Raw genomic sequence first — 26,301 nt, forward strand, 5'->3', positions numbered from 1 at the left:
CGGACCTCAGTTAATGACCCAATCATCAAAGTCTCAGCTCAAAGGCAACATCATCCTTCTTCAACACACGGGCAACTTGGAAGATACGTTACACTACCACACTGTTGCAAAGTTTACATCTGTGCTCAGTAACTGCCATTCCCAGGAAACATCATGCAACAGGAAAGCACACTGATGAACCCACAACTTGACAACTGGAGTCCAAGCAAGGCAATATCCAAAAAATAAGATGCCTTCAGGCTCAGTTTCAGAACACCAACAATAAACCCTGGGAATCAACAAAACACATGCCATGTCTCCACCAGGACCTCCTCACACACAGCACCCTCTCGAGACTCTCCTCAAACCCTTCACAGGTTGCGTGGTTGTCCTTGACCTTCATCATTTGCAGATAGACTCCACCCAAAGAAAAGCTGCACAGACAACTTCTCCTTACCAGGGAGAATATTTGACTTCTCAGCATGTGCATGTGACAAGCAAGAGCATTTCTTCCAGTAGTATTTTAAGGGAACACTTCTATGAAAGTCTCTCTCTTTACAGCTGAAAGCATGAAAGGCACGTAGGGGACAGTCAGCCAAATGTAACACATGTGGTCTTCCACACATTCTCAGACACAAAGGACCACCTCCACATCATTACGACGAGCAAGTCAGGATGTTAAACACACACAGAAGGGAAGGGATGACAACATACTCTTCTAGATTATGGCATAACTCAGGTGTTTAGTAGGTTACAAAACCAGGGCTGGCTCCTCCCAAAGCTCCCTTTAGGGCACTTGCCATAAGTATAGAATTAAGCTGTTAGTTAGATACATCTCCACAACGTGCAAGCACACAGGAGGAACCTCCCAGGGCTCCCTATGCAGCTGGAACAACATGTCTGACTTGGGCCAAACTTACTTGGGAAGCCAAAACTCTCATTACATGATACTACAGATGGGCACCGAACAGGGAAAGGAGCAAACCAGACCTTTTGTGTCCTTCCACAGCCCCGCACAAACACCTCCAAGACTCTCGTCTCCAAGCCGTCACAACTTGCCTGGTGTTCGTTGACCCTCATAGTTTGCAAGCACTTGCCATCAAAGGGCCAGAACCCAGACCATTTGTCCTCAACATGCACCACTACCACGCCACGGACCTCACCGAGATTTCACTACGTCTCCGTACAGAGAAGGAAGATACATTGCCTGCTCACTAGCCTTCTGGAGAGAAACCTCGGGGTTCTAAGAGTAAAAGAGGAGCTGTCCTCCGGGAGAGGCTGGGTCAGTGAACAGCGTGTAACACATCAGCGACGTGATAAAAGCAGCAAGCCCCGCTGAGAGGAAGCTCCAGCAGGCAACAGCAGCCTCCCGCTTCTCCTGCCTCCCGCAGCAACGGTCACGCTGAGCCGCCATCCCACGCTCACCTCCCGGGAGCACGAGGCGGCAGCGCCCCGCGCGTGGCTGAGCGAAGCTTTGCCTTCCCGCTACCTCCACCTCCCGAGGCAGGAGACAGAAGACGGGGGGTAAAGGGCGGAGAAGCAGCGGAGGGAAGCGCCGCGCCGCGCCGCGGAGAAGGGCTGGTGGGAGGAACTCACCGGGGGAGCGGCGGGGTCCGCGCGGCGGGCGCCGGCAGGGTCCTCCCCGAGCAGCGGCGCGGGCTCGTCGGGCGGCGGCCGGGCCGGGAGCGTGTCGCAGCAGCTGCCGGCCGACAAGCGGAGCTGGCTCTTGCGCGAGTCGGCGGTGAGCGACACCTCGTGCGAGTAGGAGTGCAGGAAGGCGCGGACGCCGTCGATGCCCACGAAGTGCGAGGCCGGGACGCCGCGCAAGGCGCCGCTGCCCGCCGCCAGCAGCTGCGAGCGGCGCCAGCGCCGCAGGCGCAGCGCCAGCAGCAGCAGCAGGAAGGCGAGGAAGAGGCAGGACACGGCCGCCACGGCCACCACCAGCCACCGCGTCAGGCTGCCGGCCGGCTCGCCCGGCGCCGCCGCCGCCGCGCTGCCCAGCTCCGACAGCAGCTCGGCCACGCTCTCGGCCAGCACCACCGTCAGCGTGGCCGTGGCCGACAGCGCCGGCCGCCCGTGGTCCTTCACCACCACCACCAGGCTCTGCCGCGCCGCGTCGCGGGCCAGCGGGAAGCGCGCCGTCCGCACCTCGCCGCTGTGCAGCCCCACGCGGAACAGCCCCGGCTCCGTCGCCTTGGCCAGCTCGTACGACAGCCACGCGTTCTGCCCCGCGTCCGCGTCCACCGCCACCACCTTGGCCACCAGCGCCCCGGGCTCCGCCGAGCGCGGCGCCAGCTCCACGCCCGCCCAGCCCGCGCCCGGCGCCGGCGCCGGCGGCGGGTACAGCACCTGCGGCGCGTTGTCGTTCTCGTCCACGATCACGAGCCGCACCGACACGTTGCTGCTCAGCGCCGGCGCGCCGCCGTCCTCCGCCCGCACCCACAGCCCCACCTCGCGCACCTCCTCGTAGTCGAAGGAGCGCAGCGCGTACAGCGCGCCCGTCTCCGCCTGCACCGACACGTAGGACGACAGCGGCGCGCCCCGCACCCGCCCCTCCGACAGCCGGTACCGCACGCGCGCGTTCTGCCCCCAGTCCGCGTCCGCCGCCCGCACCGTCAGCACCAGAGCGCCCGCCGCGTTGTTCTCGGGCAGCCGGGCGCTGTAGCGCGCCTCCGCGAACACCGGCGCGTTGTCGTTCACGTCCAGCACCCGCAGCGCCAGCACCGCGCTGCTCCACAGCGCCGGCGACCCGCCGTCCGCCGCCCGCACCGTCACGTTGTACTCCGCCACCTCCTCCCGGTCCAGAGCCCTCGCCGTCACCACGCGGTAGTAGTCCTCCAAGGACTTCTCCAGCCGGAACGGCAGGCGCTCGCCGATGCTGCACCGCACCTCGCCGTTCGCCCCCGAGTCCCGGTCCTGCACGTGCAGCAGGGCCACCACCGTGCCCGGCGGCGCGTCCTCCGAGATCGCGCTCAGCGCCGACCGCACCGAAATCTGGGGCGCGTTGTCGTTGACGTCTGTCACCGTGATCGCGACTTTGGCCGTGTCGGAAAGGCCCCCGCCGTCTTCTCCCTGCACCTCCAGTTCATGTGAGGAGATTTCCTCAAAGTCCAAATCCTCCTTAAGGGATATTTGTCCTGTCTCAGAGTCCAGATAAAAAAGTTCCGACGAGCTTTCTGGAATTTTGTGGAAACTGTATTTCACGCGCCCGTAGATGCCCTCGTCGGCGTCGGTGGCCGTGACGGTGACGAGGGTGGAGCCCACGGGCACGTCCTCCGGCACACGCAGCGTGTACTCCGCCTGGCTGAACACGGGCGCGTTGTCGTTCGCGTCCAGCACCGCCACGCGGATCCGCGCCGTGCCCGTCCGCGCCGGCTCTCCGCCGTCGCTCGCCCTCAGCACCAGCTCGTGAAACGCCGCCTCCTCCCGGTCCAGCGCCTTCGCCAGCACCAGCTCGGGACGCTGCTCCCCGCCGGGACCCGCCTGCACGGCCAGCGAGAAGTGCTCGTCGCCGCTCAGCTCGTAGCTCTGCAGCGAATTCCCTCCCGAGTCCGGGTCGTGGGCCTCGGCGAGGGGAAACCGTGACCCCAGGGCTGTCGTCTCGCTCATTCTCAATTCCTTTTCTGCCTCTCGGAAGTTGGGCGCGTTATCATTAATGTCCGTGATTTCCACCTCGATGCCGTAAACCTGCATTTCCCCCTCCACTATCACCTCACAGCGCAGCACGCATTTCTCCACCAACCGGCACAGCTGCTCTCTGTCTATCCGCTCCGCCGTCACCAAATGTCCCGTCTTCCCGTGCAGAGCGAAATACTGCGTCCTCCCCTCGGAGACAACGCGGACGCCGCGTTCGCGGAGCGCCGGCAGCTCCAGCCCCAGGTCCTTGGCCACGTCGCCCACGAACGAGCCCTTCGGCATCTCCTCGGGAACCGAGTAGCGCAGCTGCCCCCACGCCGCCTCCCACGCCGCCACCAGGACGCACCACAGCAGGGCTCGCTCCCGCCGGACCCAGCGCCTCCCCGCCGCGCACATCGCCGCCGCGGCCCCGCACCGCCGCCGCAGACGCTCCTCGCAGACGCTCGGGCTCCGCTTCCCTCTCAGGCTCCGGCCCCGGCTCGCCGCTCCCGGCCGCTGCCGCCGGCCCCTCCGCCTCGCTGCAGCACGGCTCCGCACCGCGGGGACGCTCGCAGAACCGCCCGGCCGCCGAGCCAGCCAGCGAGCGAGCGAGCCAGCCGGGCCGCAGCGGGCGGGGCTGCCGGCAGCGCTCCGGCCTTCCTCTCGCTCCTCCTCGGTCAACAGCGGCGCCCGCAGCCTCCTCCCGGCACTGCAGGCACCCAGCGCTGCCGAGCGCTGCCCGCCCTGCCTTGCCCGCGGGCAGCGGCCGGGGACGGCACCGTCGCCACGGGGACAGCGGGGCCCGTCCAGCGGTCATCTCCTGCGCTGCCTTTTCGCCAGCCCATCTCTCCTTCCACCCGCGAGGCGATCACGACCAGGAGGAAGGCAGAGGCCTCCCGCCCCCGCCGTGCTGTTCCGACCGCACGGGAAAAATCCCTTGCTAACGCCGAGACATGCCAAGTAAAATAACGCCTCTTCGTCTCACATGCACGTGATTACGAGCCTCATCCCATTAGTCCGAAGGCACAATCTCCAACACCAATATGCGTAGCGCTCATGCCTGAATGACTGCTACAGGGAGAGCAAGAGGAAACAGGCTCTGAAACACAACCCGGGATATTCAGACACACACCCCGCCCCCCGCCGTGAACCAGAGTTAGGAACCCAAGCGGCAGGAACTTTGCTTCAAAGACCTCCGTTCCTAAGGAACAGGCTCGGAATTAACTACCCCACGACCATTGACTGAGATTAGGCATTTAAAGGCTGAAGCGTGGCTGAAGCAGGCACATGGAGCCATTTGGAAAGAAAGAGGACTTTTAAGCTCGCAAGGAGCCCCAATTCAATATGGAGAAGAAATAGCGAAACTTCTACAGGCAGTTCTTCAACCCGAGGAAGTTGTAATAACACATTGTAAAGCCCATCACAGTGGGAACAGTGAAATGATAAAGGGAAGTCGAAAAGCGGATCAAGTAGCAAAAGAAGCAGCTCTAAAACATTAAACATTTGAAGGAGCCTTAATTCCAGCACCTCGTTTAGAATCATCACCTCCGCAATATACTGAGAGAGAAGATCAATTGCTAGAATAATTAGATTGTTCTAAGAATGATCAGGGATGGTGGGTGACACCTTTAAAGCAACTGCTACTTTCTGAAAAGATGATGGAAAGTCTACTTAAAGGATTGCATCGAGAAACACATTCAAGAGCAAATGCATTGATATTGACTGCCAAAAAGAGAGCTTGTAGGACCAAAAATGGGAAATCTGACAGACATAATAGTTAAGAGACGTGCTATTTGCTGTGCTAATCACCCCCAAAATTACCAAGAGGTTTAAAGGAAAAGTTGTGAAACAGGGAACAACTCCTGGGGAATACTGGCAAAGAGATATTATGGAACTAGCACGGTGTAATTCATACAGAGATTTATGGTGATAGTAGATACCTTTTTTGGTTGGCCAGAGGCCTTTCCATGTCGTACCAGGAAGGCTAGAGAAATCATTAAGGCCTTACCAAAAGAAATTCTCCCTAGGTTTGATACTCCAGAAGGTCTGTCTTCTGATATAAGATCCCATTTCACTGTAGAAATCGTAGAGGGAATTTCTAGTTTTGGGGGTATTAAAGGTAATATACATGCCCCTTGGAATCCACAGTCCAGTGGTAAAGTAATCTTGTAGGAATATAAGAGAGGCAATGGAGACAAGGTGCTTGAATAAAATCCCGCATGAGTTCGGATTCTCGCTGTCTGGATGGCTACAGAGTTTACTACAGAACCTAATCATTTTGGTTATTACAGTGATTTTTGTTTGTATATTGTTTGGATGTCTCAAGAGTTTCATCATGATACAGGCATCTCAACCATATGCATGAGTTAATATTTAAAATAGGGAAATTATTAGTACACACGATGTAAGGTTTAGGAACTAACTATCAGACAATGGGGCTTCATGTGTATGTCAGAAAAGGTAAAGGATTGTGGTCTGGTCAATAAACCTTGAAGAACCACCTGTAACTGCCAAGACAGAGTAAGAAGTAGGTAAGAGGTAATTCCTACAGGGGGAGATCGCAACCACTGACTCGTTGACCACCTACTGAAATGAGACCACCTACTCAAAACAAAACCATGAAGGAAGAAGACCGAGTCTGCGCACTAATTTACGTGGCAGCCGAAGAAGAAAGAACCAATCGTTAAGGGAAATAATAGTGAATATGTATCACTTAATTAGATAAATGTGGGGAGTTTTGAGACAAAGGTGTGCTGTCTTGACACAGGCACCCGTTCATGTGCATCCATGAAATTAATTTAAAAATACCTCGACTCTGTGTGGTATTGGCTTGCACGCCGCGTAAACGAACCCCGTTTGTGGGACAACAATAAGGAACACGCTGGAAATTAACTACACCGCGACCATTGGCTGAGATTAGACATTGAAAGGCCCAAGAAGGTGGGGTCAATCAGCTGGGAATCTAAGCCACTTGAGCCCATACCTTAACCTCTAACACGACTTTCTGTATTCGCCGTGCTTGAATGAGTGCTACAAGGAAAGCAAGAGAAAACAGGCTCTGAAATACAAAACGTGATAGTCGGACACACATCCCACACACACCCCGGAGAAGCAAGTATATCAGCCTCATGAACCCATGCTTCAGGAACTTTCCTTGAAATACTCTCCTTCATACCGCCCATTCTGTGGGTGGACGCGATTGCAGCCATACGACACCTTTGCGTTGCTCCCAGTTTTTCTTCTGCGCCTATTTTCCCGTCAGTCGGGAAACTCAAGTCCCGCCAGTATTTTAGAACGGGATGAGAGCAATGGAGTGCTTCAGTGACGACACTGAGCTAATGGCTACATCATTAAACTGCTGGAAGACCTACAGAGGCAACTAATACCGAAACAGGAAACTTAACGGACTTGAATGGGTGATTTCTCATTAGGCCACATAAATTAAGGGTCTGCATGCTTCACAGGCATTTACACCTAAACAATTAATTCGATAACGTGAAGGAATCGGCTAGGAAGGGGCGATGACGACCAGAAAGAAATGACATGCCTCCCGTGGTTGTGTTATTTCTACCGCGGGGAAAAACGTTTTTGTTATGGTGATACAATGTAGAGATAAAGTGCTCTTAATATTCCGTGCAGAGCATTACCAGTCTTGGCCCGTTAGTCCAAAAGCACAATCTGCACCACCAGTTGCTCAGCAATAAGCAGCAGTCGTGCTTGCACGACTTTTCCCTCACCCTTTCCGCACATCGAAAGTGTGTCACACTGGAACGCCAGCAGTCACATTATTTTCCCAAACCCCCAGCCATAGCACAAGGCAGCAACGAAGATCTGCCCTCACAAGGAGTCCTCCTCAGGGACGGCCCTTCGCTCTCGACTTCGTTGCTTTTCGGCTGCACACCGGAGGCCTCTCTCAATCAGCCTCCATTTCGCCCCACTTTGTTTTTACGGTTTTTGTTTGTTTGTTTGTTTGTTTTGTTTTTTACAGCCTTACACGGTACAGACCGTGCTTACACTTAGGACTTGCTGCTCCATTCTAGAAACAACATTAAACAACGGGGTGTTTTTATCCAGCTGTCAACCAGTTCCCAAGTCCATCGCTTCGGGAAAAAGCCATCAGGAAGGTCAAAATCTGAAACATCAAGCACCAATCCCACTTTCCCGACTCCATCATATAGACTTAGGGCATCTCATTGTACACGGTAGGGATCTGCGTTCAACATCAGGAACTCATACCATTTTACAGAACACACGTTCCACAACAAAAACCTTCTCAGCTGAAACTGAACGAGCTATGAACTAAGAACTGCCGCCGGTACCTGCCTGCTCTGAGTGTCAAGTGAACAAATGCAAACCAGTGACGTTCAGCATCAGCAGAGCTCACTCCACCTGAGAGCTTCACCACACTTGTACCATTTCACCCAGCACAAGCTGAATGGCAAGGACTTCTCCACTGAGCCTACGCGTGTGACAGGCGGTGAGGCAGAAAGTGCCGGTTCCCGCTGCCTGCTGCCAGAAAAGACACGGCAGAGGATTACTTCACCGGTTGACGGAAAGAGAGCGCGTCATCAGGCGCCCAAGCGGCCGAAGGACGAGCAAGAGCCCGCTCCCCTCGGCGCGAGGTTAGGAAAGGCTCAGAGACAAGGACTGCGCGGGCTTACAGACCTGCGGGGCCTCGGCGTCCGCGGGCGGCTCTCCCGCGCCGGCGCTGCTGGTCGGGCTCCGCTTCCCGCAGGGCTCCGCGCCGAGAAGCTCCTCCGCGGCCAGGCTGGGCAGCGGCGGCGGCAGCCAAGCGCCCTCGGCGACGGCGCGGCCCGGCGCCACGCACAGGTTGTAGGAGTAGGGCAAGGTGCCCTCGCAGAAGTCGGCCGGGAAGGCGGCGCCGGCCACGGAGAAGCGCTGCGCGCCCAGGCAGCGCAGGACGGCGGGCGGCCCGGCCCGGCGCACCCGCGCCAGCACGGCCAGCGCCACGCTCAGCAGGAAGAGGGCGGAGAGGAGCGCCAGCGCCAGCACCAGGTAGAACTGCAGCTCCGCCGGCGAGTCGGCGCCCGCCGCCCGCTCGCTCAGCTCCGGCAGCGCCTCCTGCAAGCTCTCGGCCAGCACCACGTGCAGCGTGGCCGTGGCCGACAGCGCCGGCTGCCCGTGGTCCTTCACCACGGCCACCAGCCGCTGCTTCGCCGCGTCCCTCTCCGACACGGCCCGCGCCGTCCGCACCTCGCCGCTGTGCAGCCCCACGCGGAACAGCGCCGGCTCCGGCGCCTGCACCAGCTCGTACGACAGCCACGCGTTGCGCCCCGCGTCCGCGTCCACCGCCACCACCTTGGCCACCAGGTACCCGGCCTCGGCCGACCGCGGCACCACCTCGAACGGGGCCGCGCCCGGGGCCGCCCCCGCGCCCGCCCCCGCGCCCGCCGCCGGCCACAGCACCCGCGGCGCGTTGTCGTTGCGGTCCAGCACGAAGACGCGCACCGTCGCCGTCGAGCTCCGCGCCGGCGCCCCGCCGTCCTGCGCCCGCACCGCCACCGCGAACTCGCGGCACTGCTCGTAGTCGAAGGAGCGCTGCGCGTACACCGCGCCGCTCCGCGCCTCCACCGACACGTACGGCGCCGCGCCCGCCGCGCCCGCGCTGCCGCCCGCCAGCCAGTAGCTGACGCGCCCGTTGGCGCCCGCGTCCGCGTCCCGCGCGCGCACGCGCAGCACCGGCGCGCCCGCCGCGTTGTTCTCCGCCACGTAGGCGCTGTAGGCGGCCTCCTCGAACACCGGCGCGTTGTCGTTCACGTCCGACACCTCCAGCACCAGCGCCGCGCGGCTGGAGAGCGCCGGGCTGCCCCGGTCCCTGGCCACCACCGCCACCCGGTGCTCGGCCGCCTGCTCCCGGTCCAGCGCGCTCGCCGTCACCACCTTGTACGAGCCGCCCGACGACGCCACGATCGACAGCGGCGCCTCGCCCGACAGCTCGCACGACACCTGGCCGTTCTCCCCGGAGTCCGGGTCGTTCACGTTCAGGAGAGCCACCACCGTGCCGGCCGGCGCGTCCTCGGGCACCGGGCTCGACACCGACAACATCGTGATTTCGGGCGCGTTGTCGTTCTCGTCCGTGATGTCTATCTGCACCTTGCAGTGCGCCGCCAGACCACCCCCGTCCCTCGCCTCCAGGCCGAAGCTGTATTTGCTCTTCTCCTCGAAATCGAGGGGCCCCGCCGTCCTGACCTCGCCGCTGTCGCTGTCAACACTGAACAGTGCGCGGACGCCGTCCGGCACATTGCCGAAGGCGTAGGAGACCCGCCCGTTGGAGCCCGCGTCTGCATCCGTGGCCCGCACCCGCAGCACCAGCGTCCCCGCTGGAAGGTTCTCCCGCACTCGTGCCTCGTAGGCGCTTTTACTGAACACGGGCGCGTTGTCGTTGGCATCCGTCACGTTGACGCGAACCTGGACGGTCCCGGACCTCACGGGGTCCCCGCCATCCACCGCCGTCAGCACCAGCTGAAAGGAACTCTGCTTCTCCCGGTCCAGCGCTCTCTCCAGCACTAATTCCGGCTGCCTGCTTCCATCCGGGCTCTCTTTCACAGCCAGGGTGAAGGACGGGTTGCTGGTGAGCTGGTAACTCAGCAGCGCGTTGCTGCCCACGTCCGTGTCTCGGGCCATCTCCAGCGGAAAACGCGCCCCGGGAAGCGTCCATTCACTGATCTCTATGTCCAAAGCAGCCTTGCTGAAGGCTGGGGCGTTGTCGTTGATGTCCAGGATGGCCACCTCGACGTGGAAAACGTTGAGCGGGTTCTGCACCAGCGCCTCGAAGCTGACGGAGCAGGACGCCGCCTCGCCGCACATCTCCTCCCGGTCCAGCCTCTCGCTCACGTAGAGGTTCCCGCTCTCCCCGCTCACGGTAAAGTATTTCAGCTGCCTTTTAGCGGCGGACGCCACCCGCAGCTGGCGTGCCGGCAGGTCGGCCGGGCTCAGCCCCAGGTCCCGCGCCAGCGGCCCCACCAGCGAGCCTCTGCCCAGCTCCTCGGGGATGGCGTAGCGGACCCGCTCCGGCGCCGCCCGGCAGCACAAGCCCAGCAGCAAAGCGGGCAGCAGCACTCGCCCGGCTGCTCGCCGGCCGCTCTGCCTCTGCCTCTGCCTGCCCGCCATTCTGGGCAGCGCTCGCCGCGCTCCTCCCTCCTGCCGCTGCCCTGCGTCCCTTCCAGCCACTCTCCGCAGCGAGCGCAGGGCCCGCCGGAGGCCAGCGATCTCGGCGCCGGCTCGGACGCCGCTGCTCCCCGCGCCGCGCCGCCTCTCGCCTCTGCTGCCCGTGCCGCTGCCGCTCTGGCCGGCGCCGTGCGAGCGAGCAGCCTGCGGGGGCAGGACGCTGCGGCGGCTCCGCCTGCGGCTGCGGCTCCGGCTGCGGCTCCAGCGCCGCTCCGCCTCGGCCAACAGCGGCACCCGGAGGCGCCGCGACGCCACCGCAGCCGGCTGATGGCCGCGCTCGCTCACGGCGGCCCGGGCTTTCCATCTGTACGCGTCAAGCTTGGCGGTCTCTCTTTTAATACAAAAGGACACTCAGAGGCACGGACGTCATGCTTAGCAGGAACGCTAGCCATTATAATACAACCGTCGTCTCCTACTCAAGAAGGATTTTGAGGCCGCAGTAGACTTTTAAAGTAGTGATACACTCTGTCATGTACCTTTAGGTCTTCTGGCGTGAGTTGGTGTGAAAACGAAGAGGGAAATGTCTGCGACAGAGCAATAAAGAAGTTTTGCCGTGCATGTTTTCAGCCTTTCCTGATGTTTCATCTCCCTGCCCACGTGTGCCTCGGAAGCCCACACAAAAAGGGTGAATTTCATTTTACTCTGAAATGCTCAGGTTTGATTCTGATGTAGAACAACAGCTAACACTGATGGAGAGTTGTGAAGCCTAAAGGTAGTGGACCTGAACTCAGACCAATGTCACTGTACATGCCTGGCAAAGAACAAAGCGCCACGTGTTCCTTCAATGAGAACAACAAAACTCAGCAGCACTTAATTAAACCAAAGAAGCCAAAACAAGTACCTCTCACTAAGCAAGTTGCGGCAGTTGATTTGCTACTGTGACACATCCAGGCCTGTGCAGGCTAGGAAATCACGCAGAGGGACATGTAGCCTTGTAGTCCTCAGAGACATAAGAACAAGGCACAGGTAGGTGGGATTGGCCAGCAGTACTCTACACAAATCTGTACCACCTTCCTGAGTAGCCAGCTTGCCAGAGGGGGATCAGAGGTGACTGCTGCTGTGCAATAATGCTCATTGATCTTCATTAGTGCTCGTTATCCACTTGGAGTAAGCGATGGGTGGGGGCGTGTGCAAGTGTTCTCCACAAGTTCCTTCCTGCAAAGCAGCAGCTCAAATCTCTCAGCCATTTCTGATGATTAATAAACAAAACCAAACACTCTGACTTGCTCCACCAGGTAAGTATTTGACTACTGGAATGTACAGAGGCTTGGCTGCAACTCTGCCCTGAAAATCCATCTCCCAGAGCACCTGAAAGTGACTGAGGTAAGAACCCACAAGCAAAGCCCTGAAGTCTTACTTTGGACTACATAGTAGGGGGGTCGCTTTTGGAAATCCGTCAGTCCTTGTGACTTTTTCTACTGTGTAAATGCTTTATCAAAGGTCTTTATCTAGGTGTAAGGGCTTATGAGAAACTGTGTTTTAGCTTCTGTTTCAGTTTCCTCACACAAAAAAGTCTTGTCTTCACATGGTTCTCCAGGGAAGTCAGTGTTTGCTGCAAAACAACACTCACAGTTCCAGCTGCAAAAGAACAATCCACAAGTGGAAAACATGAAGCATGACCTTCTGGGAAACAAAGCCTGAAGGCAGATCAAAGGATGGGAAAATTTAATTACCACTTTGATGAAACTCTACATCAAAACGTTACAGGGAGAAATACATGGATAGAGGAGGTTTCACACAGGAATTACAAGATGTTCTACCCCTACATCATTGTTCTCAGTTCTCTCCAAACCCCACGCAACGTGCAGGTTAGCTTCTGACCCTTATAACTGGCACACACATGTCATGAGAGGTTAATGCATCATGATCATACCAAGAAAGGACATACATTTGTCTGCTCACCACTATTCTCAGAAGAAACATAAGTATTCAAAAGCACATGAGAGTTAACATGGCCAAAATAAAAGACGAGCTGTCATCCAACAGAGACTGGGTCATCAAACTTTTTGCTTAGGAGAAATCTCGTCTCCTCTTTTATCACATGCACTGTTCCACAGAGATGCAACTTCTTCAAAGGTCATGTTTACATCTATTCACCCATAACAAAACCAGAACACAAATGTACCCCCCCTTACAACTCCTGCCTTCCACACCAGCTGTAACATGAGCAAGAGGCACTATCACACAACACATTGCTAAAAGAAGATATGCCACTAATTATAACTAAACCTACTTACATAGAACACCAGGGGGCAGGGAGGGGGCAAGAAAAGGAAAAAAAAAAATCAGGCAAGCAATGCGGGCAAGCATTAAAAGTACTGTCAGAGAAACTCACCAGGAAGATGTCTCGGTCTTCACTGTGGGCATCCAAATTCATCCCCCAGAGCAACTGGGAGCTGTTCTCAAGCTGCACGTGCAACCCTAAAGTCTTACTCTGGACTGCAGAGTAGGGGGGGGGCCTTTTATGAAAAACTCATCAGCTCTCATCACTTTTTCTCCTCTGTGGCCTGCTCGTCTCCCACAAGTCTGAAGCCAGAAGTGGAAAGGCCTAATCACAGACCCCTTTCTCAAGCTAAGTCTTCTGAGAAAGTATAACAGATTCTCTTTTAGCTTCTGCTTTCTTTTTCTCATACATAAAATTCTGTCTTCCAGTGGCTGAGGGCTTGCCAGGGAAAGTAAGGATTTCCTGCAAAACAACACTCCGCATCTCCAAAGATAAAGAACTATCCAGACATGGGGCAAAATGAACCCTGACCTTCCAGGAAACAAAGGCATGAAAGACAGTGTAATTACAACTATGAGGAAACTACACTGCAGATGTTACAGGGAGATGAAGATGGATAATGGAGGTTTCATGCACGATCTAACCGTGCATCATGGTTCTGCAGGGAATGTTATTGTACAAACACTTTACTGCTGGTGGAATGTCATTGCCTTTCAGGACAGGGGAACCAGGATCACCGCATGAATGGCACGGGCCTTGGCACCAGGCATGAAATGAAACCATTGCTCAACCAAAGCCACATTGACCCACCAATTTGCCTGCTTGGGAGCCAGCCTGCTGGCTCTGCATTCACAGCCTTTATTTGCACCATGGACAACATCCAAGGTTTGGCCATGTATCAACTACAGGCAAAAGAGCATTTCACTAGGCAACACTGTAGAGAAACAGAAGTCTATCCAAGTCTTTGTTTTGGCAGCTCTAAACCTTTGAGGTATGGATGGAAACATCAAGGTATGGATGGACAAAATCCTGTATTTATGACATAGCAACTACAGCCCTCCAGGGAGATGCTTTTCTGCCCTCAGCTGTACATCAACATCTCCCTTCACCTTCACCTCGATAGGCAAGGAAGGGGCTACCTCCAAGGATGGAATGAACAGTGAGAAATAGCTGCAGCAAGAACACAGAGAACTCAGGCCTGGAGAAAATTAATCCATCCCACTAATCCTGCCATTTCTGTAGCAGCCTTCCTCCAAAAGGTGGGAGCGCAGACAGGGAGACTCCTTTCTTTACACAGAACAAACTCTCATTTCTCTATTCATGGAACCGCACGCTCATTTCCTTTTGGACGTCCATTATAAAACCAGCAATAACCAACCGCTATGTGTCCAACGCTATCAAGCAAGTCCAAGTGCATCCCAATGGGAAAAAAGCGTTGAGAAAGGAAAACAAGCTCTGCAACACAAAGCTGACCATGTCGCAGAGTCTGTTATGCAGAGTCAGGTGGTTTCACTAGAGATCAAAAGTTTTCAGGAATGCCAGTTTTAGTTTCTACCATTTCAGTCAGCACAAACAGAGTCAACTTGCTGCTCCGAATGGACGGTGGTTACGCTGTTGCTTCTTTCATTCCTTCCTGGAGACACAGATCAGCACTTCCCTTCCACACCACCCAGGGAAACCCAGGGGAAAGAGGACAGATGTTCAGAAAGGCTCAAGGAAAACAGTGAGAGAGCATGGGCTATAGACATGTGGCCCCATTGGTGTCCATGGGCAGCTCTTCAGCGCTGGCGCTGGTGCTCAGGCTCCACTTCCCACAGGTGTCCCCACCAAAAAAGTCCTCTGCTAGCAGGAGGACCATCATCGTTCTACAGGCACAGTTATTGCGCTGTCCTGACTTCAGCTGGGATAGAGTTAATTTTTGTTCTAGTAGCTGGTAACAGTGTTATGGTTTGGATTCTGTATGAGAAGACTGTTGAGAACACACTGATGTTTTCAGTGGTTGCTAAGTAGTGTTTAGACCAAGCCAAGGATGAAGGCTGGCAGGGTACAAGAAACTGGGAGGAGACACACAGCCAGCACAGCTGACCCAAACTGGCCAAAGGGGTATTCCCTACCATGTGACGTCATGCTTAGCATATAAACTGGGGAGGTAGTGGGGCTGGGGAGGCGATCGGTGCTTGGGAACTAACTGCCATTTTTATAGTTCTCACTGTTATCATTATTAGTTTATTCCTTTTTGTTCTATTAAACTGTTTTTATCTCAAGTCATGAGATTTCTCTTTTTTTCCCTGATTCCCTCCCCCATCCCACTGGGTGAGGGGGAAGGGAGTGAGTGGCTGCGTGGTGCTTAGTTGCTGGCTGGGGTTAAACCACAACATGCGCAAACACTTCGTTATTGTTGGAGGACTACCATTACCTTTCAGGACAGGGAAACCAGAATCACAGCATGGATGGCACAGGCCTTGGCACCAGGCATGAAATCAACCATTGCCCAGCCAAAGCCACACTGAAACACCTATTTTCCTGGTTCAAAGTCAGCCTCTCACCCTCCTTGCTCTGCATTCACAGCCTCTAGTTGAACCATGGATAACATCTAACTCTTGGCCTTATGTTGGCCACAGGTAAAAGCGCATTTCATTCAGCAACAGTTCAGGGAAACAGAAGTATATTAAAGTCTTTGTGTTGTGTATCGAATTTGCATGGCCAGGTTTTATAGCAGAGAGCCTAGGGGGTTGGCTTCTGTGAGAAGATGCCAGAAGCTTCCCTCATGTATGACAGAGCCAGTTCCAGCTGGCTCCAAGATGGACTCACCACTGGCCAAATTGAGCCAATCGGCAACAGTGGTAGCACCTCTATGATAGCCTATTTAAGAAGAGGTAAAACCTGCTGCACAACAGCAGCTGGGAGAGAGGAGTGAGAGTATGTGAGAGAAACAATGATGCAGACACCAAGGTCAGTGAAGAAGGAGGTGCTCCAGGTACTGGAGCAGAGATTCCCCTGCAGCCTGTGACAAAGACCATGGTGATGCAAGTTGTCCCCCTGCAGCACATGGAGGTCCATGGTGGAGCAGATATCCACCCTGCAGCCCATGGAGAACCCCATGCCAGAGCAGGTGGATGTGCCCTGAAGAAGGCTGTGAGCCTGTGGAGAGCCCTTGCTGGAGCAGGCCCTTGGAAGGTCATGATGCTCTGTGTGGAGGATCGCACGCTGGAGCAGGTCTTCTGGCAGCGCAGGACCTGTGACCCTTGCAGGTAATCTACACTGGAGCAGTCCATTCTTGAAGGACTGCACCCCATGGAAAGGACCCATGCTGGAGCAGTTTATGAAGATCTGCAGCTTGTAGGAAGGACTTGATTGGTGAAGTTTGTAAAAGACTGTCTCCCATGGGTGGGATCCCACGCTGGAGCAGGGGAAGAACGTGAAGACAAAGGAGTGGCAGAGACAAACCATGGTGAACTGGCCACAACCCCCATTCCCCGTCCCCCTGCACCTCTCAGGGGGAGGTGGTAGAGAAATTGGCAGTGAAGTCAGGCCTGGGAAGAAGGGAGTAGTGGGGGGAAGGTGTTTTAAGTTTGTTCTTGTTTCTCATTATCCTACTCTGACTTTAACTGGCAATACATAAAATTAATTTCCCTGAGTCAAGACGGGTTTGCCTGTGACAGTAACTGCTGAATGGTCTCTCCCTGTCCTTATCTCGACCCATGAGCCTTTTGTCATATTTTATCTCTGCATTCCAACTTCAGACCTGGACAAAGAAACAAAGCAGGAATGGGAAACCTACACAAGTGAAGGAATCACAGCTTAACATTTCAGATTACGTCAACTGTAGTAGGTACACAGAAAAGGTAACTAGTTGCTAACAAGTCCACAGGAGGCTCACACAGGAGCTCAAACCCAAAAACAGCCACAGTTTGTCATTGTAATTTCTTTGGATGATGGCACGAGCCTTGTCACCAGGCATGAAATCAAACCATTCCTCAGCCAAAGCCACACTGATCCACCAGCTTTCTTACTGGGAGCCAGCCTGCCACCCTCCTTGCTCTGCATTCACAGCCTCTAGTGGCACCACAGACAATATCCACTGTTTTGGCCATATGGCGACCACAGGCAAAAGAGCATTTCATTCAGTGACATTGTAGGGAAACAGAAGTGTGCCAACGTCTTTGTCTTGGCAGCTGAACACCTTCAAGGTAGGGATGGAAACTGCTTCCTCAGCGCAACAACTACAGGAGGTCTTTTCATGTTTTGAGGGTTTCCAGTTTGTGGACTGCAGTACAGATGGTTCTACTTTCTTACCTCACAGGCAAGTGTGCCTGGGTGAGCACACGCCTGTCTATGAAATTCTTCCTCTTTACAGCCGTAAACATCGAAGTTTTGTATGGGAACTGCCCCTACACTCAGACAACTGGAACAGATGTGACCTTCCGCATGTGATCAGACACCCAGAGGTTGAGCTGTAGCTCATGACAACAAGCAAGGCAAGACTTAGGAATGTACAGCAGTCAATGGATTGGTGGAATAACATTTCTTGGGCCAAACTTACTGAGCAGAAGCAACGCATATTGCATAGTACTCCATCAGGCACACCGCTGTGTTAACTATGTCAAGCAAGGAAATGGCCATCTGTTCTCCTATAGCCTGACACACAGAGCTCCCCTGTCTTCTCTCCAGCCCTACACAACTTGCAGGTTTGTTTCTGACCTTCACATAATAGGCAAAAACATATCAGGAGAGGATAATGCACTATGCTCATACCAAGAAGGGAGGTACATTTGTCTCCTCACCACCATTGCGAGAAGGAACAGGATTCTAAAGCACAGGAATGATAAATGGACACACTAAAAGAGGAGTGGTCATCCAGCAGAGAATGGGTCATCAAACTAATGGCTTATGGGGAATCTCCTCCCCTCTTTTATCACACGCACTGTTCCACAGAGATGCTCCCGCCTCCTACTAAGGTCGTGCCTACATCTATTCCCCCTGACAATAACAGAACACAAAGATACCCTCACATCTCCCGCCTTTCACACCCAGTGTAGCATGAGCAAGAGGCACTAACACACGACACATTGCTAAATGAAGCGATATTGATAATTCCAAGTAAACCTACATACATATGAGACCAGGTAAAGAAAAACATAAATTAGACAAGCAAGGCAAGGAAGCATTAGAAGACAAAGTGTTCTCAGAGAAACTCACCAGGAAGTCTTCTTGGTCTTCACTGCGGGTACTGAAATTCATCCCCGAGAGCACCTGGCAGTCAGTCATATCTCAAGCTGCAAGTGTGACCCTTAAGTCTAATTCTGGACTAGATAATAGGGGCTTTCATTATCAGAAATAGTCAACAGCTCTCAGCAATTCTATTCTACTGTGTGGCCTGCTCATCTCCCACAGATACAAAGCCGTCACGCTAAACATCTTCTCATCGGCCTCTTTCTCAAGCTAAGTCTGCTGAGAAATTACAACAGATTCTCTTTCAGCTTCTGCTTCATTTTCCTCACACTGAAAATTCTGTCTTACTTGGCTGAAGTGACTATTTGCTGCAAAAAAACACTCACAGTTTCAAATGCAAAAGAAATACCCAGATGTGGGGAAAAGGAACCACAACCTTCCAGGAAACAGAGGCCTGAAAGGAAGTGTAATTACAACTATGAAGAAACTATGCATCGCAATGTTACAGGAGATACAGATGGATAAAGGAGGTTTCACACAGGAATTATAAGCCATTCTACCAATGCATCATTGTTCTGCAGGCACAGGAATTGCACAAATACGTTACTGCTGGAGGACAGTCATTGCCTTTCAGGACAGGGAAACCAGGATCACGGCATGAATGGCACAGGCCTTGGCACCAGGCATGAAATCAAACCATTCCTCAGCCAAAGCCACACTGACCCACCTGTTTTCCTGGCTAGGAGCCAGCCTCCCACCCTCCTTGCTCTGCATTCACAGCCTTTAGCGGCACCACGGACAATATCCACTGTTTTGGCCATATGGCGACCACAGGCAAAAGAGCATTCCTTTCAGTGACATTGTAGGGAAACAGAAGTGTGACAACGTCTTTGTATTGGCAGCTGAACACCTTCAGGGTAGGGATGGAAGCTGCTTCCTTAGCCCAACAATTATAAGAGGTCTTTTCATGTTATGAAGGTTCCCAGCCACAAGGAGGCCCAGCTTTAGACCTGGACAACAAGCAAGGCAAGAATGGGAAACCTACACAAGTGAAGGAATCATAGCTTAACATTTCAGCTTATGTTAACTGTAGTAGGTGCACAAGAAGGGTATCTAGTTGGGGAAAAGTCCACAGGAAGCTCACACAGGAGCTCACACCAAAGAGCAAGCCACAGTTCCTCAAAGTAATTCCTTTGCACAATAAAGAAGGGGAAATGCATGGAACCACAACTGTGGGGCTCATCTAACAACTAGGACAAACTGAACTTTTACACCATCTTTCCATCTTTTACACATTTCAAATTATACCACAGCAAACTTTTTCACCTGGCCTCTATTGGGACAGACAGAATTTTTCACTGTGCTCAAATATTACACAACAGGAAAGCTACCTTAGCAGACAGACACCATTGAAAGAAAGTTGCACATGCAAATTGTCCTTACTAAGAACACGGATGATAACATGGGTGCATGCAAAGAGATTTCTCCGTTCATCGCACTGATGTCAGATGTAGAAAATCCCGTTTTAGATTAGAAAATCCTGTTCTAAATCAAGTTAGTTAATCATTTTCAACTCCAAACAATTTGAAGAATTGCCTAGAGAAGTAGCCAAGGTCATTCTGACCCTTTCTGTTCTTTCCAGATTGATGAGACGTCCCTCTTGGCAGGAAAACAAACCATTGACCCAGCACAGAGCGACTTAGCTGGTCAAAGTGAGGAGGGAATACATTCCTAAATGACCACCAAAGACCACCTGAGATCCCGACGCATGTGGAGAAGGCCTTTGATGTGTTGTGGTTATATAATCCTCTGCATCTGCATTAGATAGTCTGAATATGTAATAGGTAGGAGTAGTTTAATAAATTATATGCAATAGTTGCAGAATAAAAGAGACACACCTGATGAATCTGGTGTGCTTGGTTTGTGCAAAGTCCGCCAAGCACCCAGGCCGCAACAAAAAGCAATGTATCTCCTGAGTGTGTGAGATTGGTGCATCACACAGCATGTAACGAATCCGCTTTTAGGACAACAACACTACTTTGAGGAAATGTAAAATGTTCTCAATGGCATAAGCAACATGCAGCTCTGACAAAGACCCAGTTGTCAAAGTATCAGCTCAAAGACACCATCATCCTACTTCAGCTCATTGGGCAACTGGGAAGGTACATGACTCTCAAATCTGAACAGAAAGTGTACATCTGTGCTCAGTAACTGCCATTCCCAGGAAACATCATGCAACAGGAAAGCACACTGATATACCCACAACTTGGACAGCTGGAGTCCGAGCAAGGCAATATCCAAAAAATAAGACGCCTTCAGGCTCAGTTTCAGAACACCAACAATAAACCCTGGGAATCAACAAAACACATGCCATGTCTCCACCAGGACCTCCTCACACACAGCACCCTCTCGAGACTCTCCTCAAACCCTTCACAGGTTGCGTGGTTGTCCTTGACCTTCATCATTTGCAGATAGACTCCACCCAAAGAAAAGCTGCACAGACAACTTCTCCTTACCAGGGAGAATATTTGACTTCTCAGCATGTGCATGTGACAAGCAAGAGCATTTCTTCCAGTAGTATTTTAAGGGAACACTTCTATGAAAGTCTCTCTCTTTACAGCTGAAAGCATGAAAGGCACGTAGGGGACAGTCAGCCAAATGTAACACATGTGGTCTTCCACACATTCTCAGACACAAAGGACCACCTCCACATCATTACGACGAGCAAGTCAGGATGTTAAACACACACAGAAGGGAAGGGATGACAACATACTCTTCTAGATTATGGCATAACTCAGGTGTTTAGTAGGTTACAAAACCAGGGCTGGCTCCTCCCAAAGCTCCCTTTAGGGCACTTGCCATAAGTATAGAATTAAGCTGTTAGTTAGAAACATCTCCACAACGTGCAAGCACACAGGAGGAACCTCCCAGGGCTCCCTGTGCAGCTGGAACAACGTGTCTGACTTGGGCCAAACTTACTTTGGGAAGCCAAAACTTACATTGCATGGTACTACAGATGGGCACCGAACAGGGAAAGGAGCAAACCAGATCTCTTGTGTCCTTCCACAGCCCCGCACAAACACCTCCAAGACTCTCGTCTCCAAGCCGTCACAACTTGCCTGGTGTTCGTTGACCCTCATAGTTTGCAAGCACTTGCCATCAAAGGGCCAGAACCCAGACCATTTGTCCTCAACGTGCACCACTACCATGCCACGGACCTCGCCGAGATTTCACTATGTCTCCGTACAGAGAAGGAAGATACATTGCCTGCTCACTAGCCTTCTGGAGAGAAACCTCGGGGTTCTAAGAGTAAAAGAGGAGCTGTCCTGCGGGAGAGGCTGGGTCAGTGAACAGCATGTAACACATCAGCGACGTGACAAAAGCAGCAAGCCCCGCTGAGAGGAAGCTCCAGCAGGCAACAGCAGCCTCCCGCTTCTCCTGCCTCCCGCAGCAACGGTCACGCTGAGCCGCCATCCCACCATCACCTCCCGGGAGCACGAGGCGGCAGCACCCCGCGCGTGGCTGAGCAAAGCTTTGCCTTCCCGCTACCTCCACCTCCCGAGGCAGGAGACAGAAGACGGGGGGGAAAGGGCGGAGAAGCAGCGGAGGGAAGCCCCGCGCCGCGCCGCGCCGCGGAGAAGGGCTGGTGGGAGGAACTCACCGGGGGAGCGGCGGGGTCCGCGCGGCGGGCGCCGGCAGGGTCCTCCCCGAGCAGCGGCGCGGGCTCGTCGGGCGGCGGCCGGGCCGGGAGCGTGTCGCAGCAGCTGCCGGCCGACAAGCGGAGCTGGCTCTTGCGCGAGTCGGCGGTGAGCGACACCTCGTGCGAGTAGGAGTGCAGGAAGGCGCGGACGCCGTCGATGCCCACGAAGTGCGAGGCCGGGACGCCGCGCAAGGCGCCGCTGCCCGCCGCCAGCAGCTGCGAGCGGCGCCAGCGCCGCAGGCGCAGCGCCAGCAGCAGCAGCAGGAAGGCGAGGAAGAGGCAGGACACGGCCGCCACGGCCACCACCAGCCACCGCGTCAGGCTGCCGGCCGGCTCGCCCGGCGCCGCCGCCGCCGCGCTGCCCAGCTCCGACAGCAGCTCGGCCACGCTCTCGGCCAGCACCACCGTCAGCGTGGCCGTGGCCGACAGCGCCGGCCGCCCGTGGTCCTTCACCACCACCACCAGGCTCTGCCGCGCCGCGTCGCGGGCCAGCGGGAAGCGCGCCGTCCGCACCTCGCCGCTGTGCAGCCCCACGCGGAACAGCCCCGGCTCCGTCGCCTTGGCCAGCTCGTACGACAGCCACGCGTTCTGCCCCGCGTCCGCGTCCACCGCCACCACCTTGGCCACCAGCGCCCCGGGCTCCGCCGAGCGCGGCGCCAGCTCCACGCCCGCCCAGCCCGCGCCCGGCGCCGGCGCCGGCGGCGGGTACAGCACCTGCGGCGCGTTGTCGTTCTCGTCCACGATCACGAGCCGCACCGACACGTTGCTGCTCAGCGCCGGCGCGCCGCCGTCCTCCGCCCGCACCCACAGCCCCACCTCGCGCACCTCCTCGTAGTCGAAGGAGCGCAGCGCGTACAGCGCGCCCGTCTCCGCCTGCACCGACACGTAGGACGACAGCGGCGCGCCCCGCACCCGCCCCTCCGACAGCCGGTACCGCACGCGCGCGTTCTGCCCCCAGTCCGCGTCCGCCGCCCGCACCGTCAGCACCAGCGCGCCCGCCGCGTTGTTCTCGGGCAGCCGGGCGCTGTAGCGCGCCTCCGCGAACACCGGCGCGTTGTCGTTCACGTCCAGCACCCGCAGCGCCAGCACCGCGCTGCTCCACAGCGCCGGCGACCCGCCGTCCGCCGCCCGCACCGTCACGTTGTACTCCGCCACCTCCTCCCGGTCCAGGTCCCTCGCCGTCACCACGCTGTAGTAGCTGCCCTGCGAGCTCCGCAGCCGGAACGGGACGCCCCCGTCCAGCGAGCACCGCACCTCGCCGTTCGCCCCCGAGTCCCGGTCCTGCACGTGCAGCAGGGCCACCACCGTGCCCGGCGGCGCGTCCTCCGAGATCGCACTCAGCGCCGACGACACTGTCAGTTCGGGCGCGTTGTCGTTCACGTCTGTCACCGTGATCGCGACTTTGGCCGTGTCGAAAAGGCCCCCGCCATCTTCTGCCTGCACCTCCAGTTCGTGCGAGTCGCCTTCCTCGAAGTCCAGGCTCCGCACCAGCGTGATCGCTCCCGTCTCGGCGTCCAGCTGGAAAGTCTTGGCAGCTTTTTCTTTAATTTTCTTCAACGAATATTTCACGCGCCCGTAGATGCCCTCGTCGGCGTCGGTGGCCGTGACGGTGACGAGGACGGAGCCCACGGGCACGTCCTCCGGCACACGCAGCGTGTACTCCGCCTGGCTGAACACGGGCACGTTGTCGTTCGCGTCCAGCACCGCCACGCGGATCCGCGCCGTGCCCGTCCGCGCCGGCTCTCCGCCGTCGCTCGCCCTCAGCACCAGCTCGTGAAACGCCGCCTCCTCCCGGTCCAGCGCCTTCGCCAGCACCAGCTCGGGACGCTGCTCCCCGCCGGGACCCGCCTGCACGGCCAGCGAGAAGTGCTCGTCGCCGCTCAGCTCGTAGCTCTGCAGTGAATTCCCTCCCGAGTCCGGGTCGTGAGCCTCGGCCAGGGGAAACCGCGACCCCGGGGCCGTCGTCTCGCTCATTCTCAGTTCTTTTTCCGCGTCTCGGAAGCTGGGCGCGTTGTCGTTAATGTCCGTGATTTCCACTTCGATTTCGTAAAACTTCATTTCCCCCTCCACTATCACCTCACAGCGCAGCACGCATCGCTGCACACCCTCGCAGAGCTGCTCTCTGTCTATCCTCTCCGCCGTCACCAAATGTCCCGTCTTCCCGTGCAGAGCGAAATACTGCGTCCTACCTCTGTCTAGGATGCTGAGGTCGCGTTCGCGGAGCGCCGGCAGCTCCAGCCCCAGGTCCTTGGCCACGTCGCCCACGAACGAGCCCTTCGGCATCTCCTCGGGAACCGAGTAGCGCAGCTGCCCCCACGCCGCCTCCCACGCCGCCACCAGGACGCACCACAGCAGGGCTCGCTCCCGCCGGACCCAGCGCCTCCCCGCCGCGCACATCGCCGCCGCGGCCCCGCACCGCCGCCGCACGCTCTTCCCAGGCGCTTCCCGGTCAGGCTCCGCTTCCCGCTCGGGCTCCGCTTCCCTCTCAGGCTCCGGCCCCGGCTCGCCGCTCCCGGCCCCTCCGCCTCGCTGCAGCACGGCTCCGCACCGCGGGGACACTCGCAGAACCGCCCGGCCGCCGAGCCAGCCAGCGAGCGCCCCTCCGCCTCGCTGCAGCACGGCTCCGCACCGCGGGGACGCTCGCAGAACCGCCCGGCCGCCGAGCCAGCCAGCGAGCGAGCGAGCCAGCCGGGCCGCAGCGGGCGGGGCTGCCGGCAGCGCTCCGGCCTTCCTCTCGCTCCTCCTCGGTCAACAGCGGCGCCCGCAGCCTCCTCCCGGCACTGCAGGCACCCAGCGCTGCCGAGCGCTGCCCGCCCTGCCTTGCCCGCGGGCAGCGGCCGGGGACGGCACCGTCGCCACGGGGACAGCGGGGCCCGTCCAGCGGTCATCTCCTGCGCTGCCTTTTCGCCAGCCCATCTCTCCTTCCACCCGCGAGGCGATCACGACCAGGAGGAAGGCAGAGGCCTCCCGCCCCCGCCGTGCTGTTCCGACCGCACGGGAAAAATCCCTTGCTAACGCCGAGACATGCCAAGTAAAATAACGCCTCTTCGTCTCACATGCACGTGATTACGAGCCTCATCCCATTAGTCCGAAGGCACAATCTCCAACACAAATTTGTGTAGCGCTCATGCCTGAATGACTGCTACAGGGAGAGCAAGAGGAAACAGGCTCTGAAACACAACCCGGGATATTCAGACACCCCCCGCCCAACGCTGTGAACCAGAATTAGGAACCCAAGCGGCAGGAACTTTGCTTTAAAGACCTCCGTTCCTAAGGAACACGCTGGGAATTAACTACCCCACGACCACTGACTGAGATTAGACCTTTAAAGGCTAAGGCGTGGCTGAAGCAGGCACATGGAGCCACTTGGAAAGAAAGAGGACTTTTAAGCTCGCAAGGAGCCCCAATTCAATATAGAGAAGAAATAGCGAAACTTGTACAGGCAGTTCTTCAACCCAAGGAAGTTCCAATAACACATTGTGAAGCCCATCAGAGAGAGAATAGTGAATGATAAAGTGACATCGAAAAGCGGATCAAGTGGCAAAACAAGCAGCTTTAAAAAAGTCAACAGTTGAGGGACCTTTAATTCCAGCACCTCGTTTAGAGTCATCACCTGCACAATATATTGAGAGCGAAGATCAATAGCCAGAACAGTTAGATTGTTCTAAGAATGATCAGGGATGGTGGGTGACACCTTTAAAGCAACTGCTACTTTCTGAAAAGATGATGGAAAGTCTACTTAAAGGATTGCATCGAGAAAACCATTCAAGAGCAATTGCATTGGTATTGACTGCCAAAAAGATAGCTTGTAGAACCAAAAATGCAAAACCTAACAGACATAATAGTTAAGAGACGTGCTATTTGTTGTGCTAATCACCCAAAAAATTACCAAGAGGGTTATAGGAGAAGTAGTGAAACATGCAACAACTCCTGGGGAATACTGGCAAAGAGATATTATAGAACTAGCACTGTGTAAATCATACAAATATTTATTGACAATAGCCGGTAATTATATCAGTTGGCCAGAGGCCTTTCCATGTCGTACCAAGAAAGCTAGAGAAATCATTAAGGACTTATTAAAAGAAATTTTCCCTAGGTTTGATATTCCAGAAGGTCTGTCTTCTGATATAGGATCCCATTTCACTGTAGAAATCGTAGAGGGAATTTCTAGTTTTGGGGGTATTAAAGGAAATTTACAGGCCCCGTGGAATCCACAGTCCAGTGGTAAAGTAATCTTGTAGAAATATAAGAGTGCCAAGACAGAGTAAGAAGTAGGTAAGAGGCGAAGAAGAAAGAACCAAACGTTAAGGCAAATAAAAGTGAATATGTATCATTTAATTAGATAAACGTGGGGATTTTTGAGACAAAGGTATGCTGTCTTGAGACAGGCACCCGTTCATGTGCATCCATGAACTTAATTTAA

General features: G+C 55.5%; 2 protein-coding genes across 2 annotated transcripts; both read right to left on the reverse strand.

The window, feature by feature from the left end:
- Positions 1-1,464: 1,464 nt before the first annotated feature.
- Positions 1,465-24,496, reverse strand: LOC142044540 (protocadherin gamma-A2-like). Its single transcript, XM_075057129.1, has 2 exons — positions 23,646-24,496; positions 1,465-3,597 (listed from the first exon to the last, which is right to left on the reverse strand). The coding sequence occupies exons 1-2, from the start codon at positions 24,273-24,275 to the stop codon at positions 1,465-1,467; spliced, it is 2,763 nt and encodes a 920-aa protein (XP_074913230.1). The 5' UTR covers positions 24,276-24,496.
- LOC142044132 (protocadherin gamma-B5-like) lies at positions 7,533-11,080 on the reverse strand. Its single transcript, XM_075056238.1, has one exon. The coding sequence runs from the start codon at positions 10,723-10,725 to the stop codon at positions 8,218-8,220; it is 2,508 nt and encodes an 835-aa protein (XP_074912339.1). The 5' UTR covers positions 10,726-11,080; the 3' UTR covers positions 7,533-8,217.
- Positions 24,497-26,301: the final 1,805 nt, after the last annotated feature.

The sequence above is a fragment of the Buteo buteo genome, chromosome 24 (assembly GCF_964188355.1).
Source record: "Buteo buteo chromosome 24, bButBut1.hap1.1, whole genome shotgun sequence".
Lineage (NCBI taxonomy): Eukaryota > Metazoa > Chordata > Aves > Accipitriformes > Accipitridae > Buteo > Buteo buteo.

What these genes read in the sequence shown, in the direction of transcription:
- LOC142044132 (XM_075056238.1), bottom strand. Translation starts at nt 10,725, where the DNA reads ATGGCGGGCAGGCAGAGGCAGAGGCAGAGCGGCCGGCGAGCAGCCGGG.
- LOC142044540 (XM_075057129.1), bottom strand. Translation starts at nt 24,275, where the DNA reads ATGTGCGCGGCGGGGAGGCGCTGGGTCCGGCGGGAGCGAGCCCTGCTG. An exon ending in AGGCGGCGTTTCACGAGCTG is followed by an intron (nt 3,598 to 23,645) that starts GTGCTGAGGGCG and finishes GAGGCAGAAAAG; the next exon opens with GAATTGAGAATGAGCGAGAC.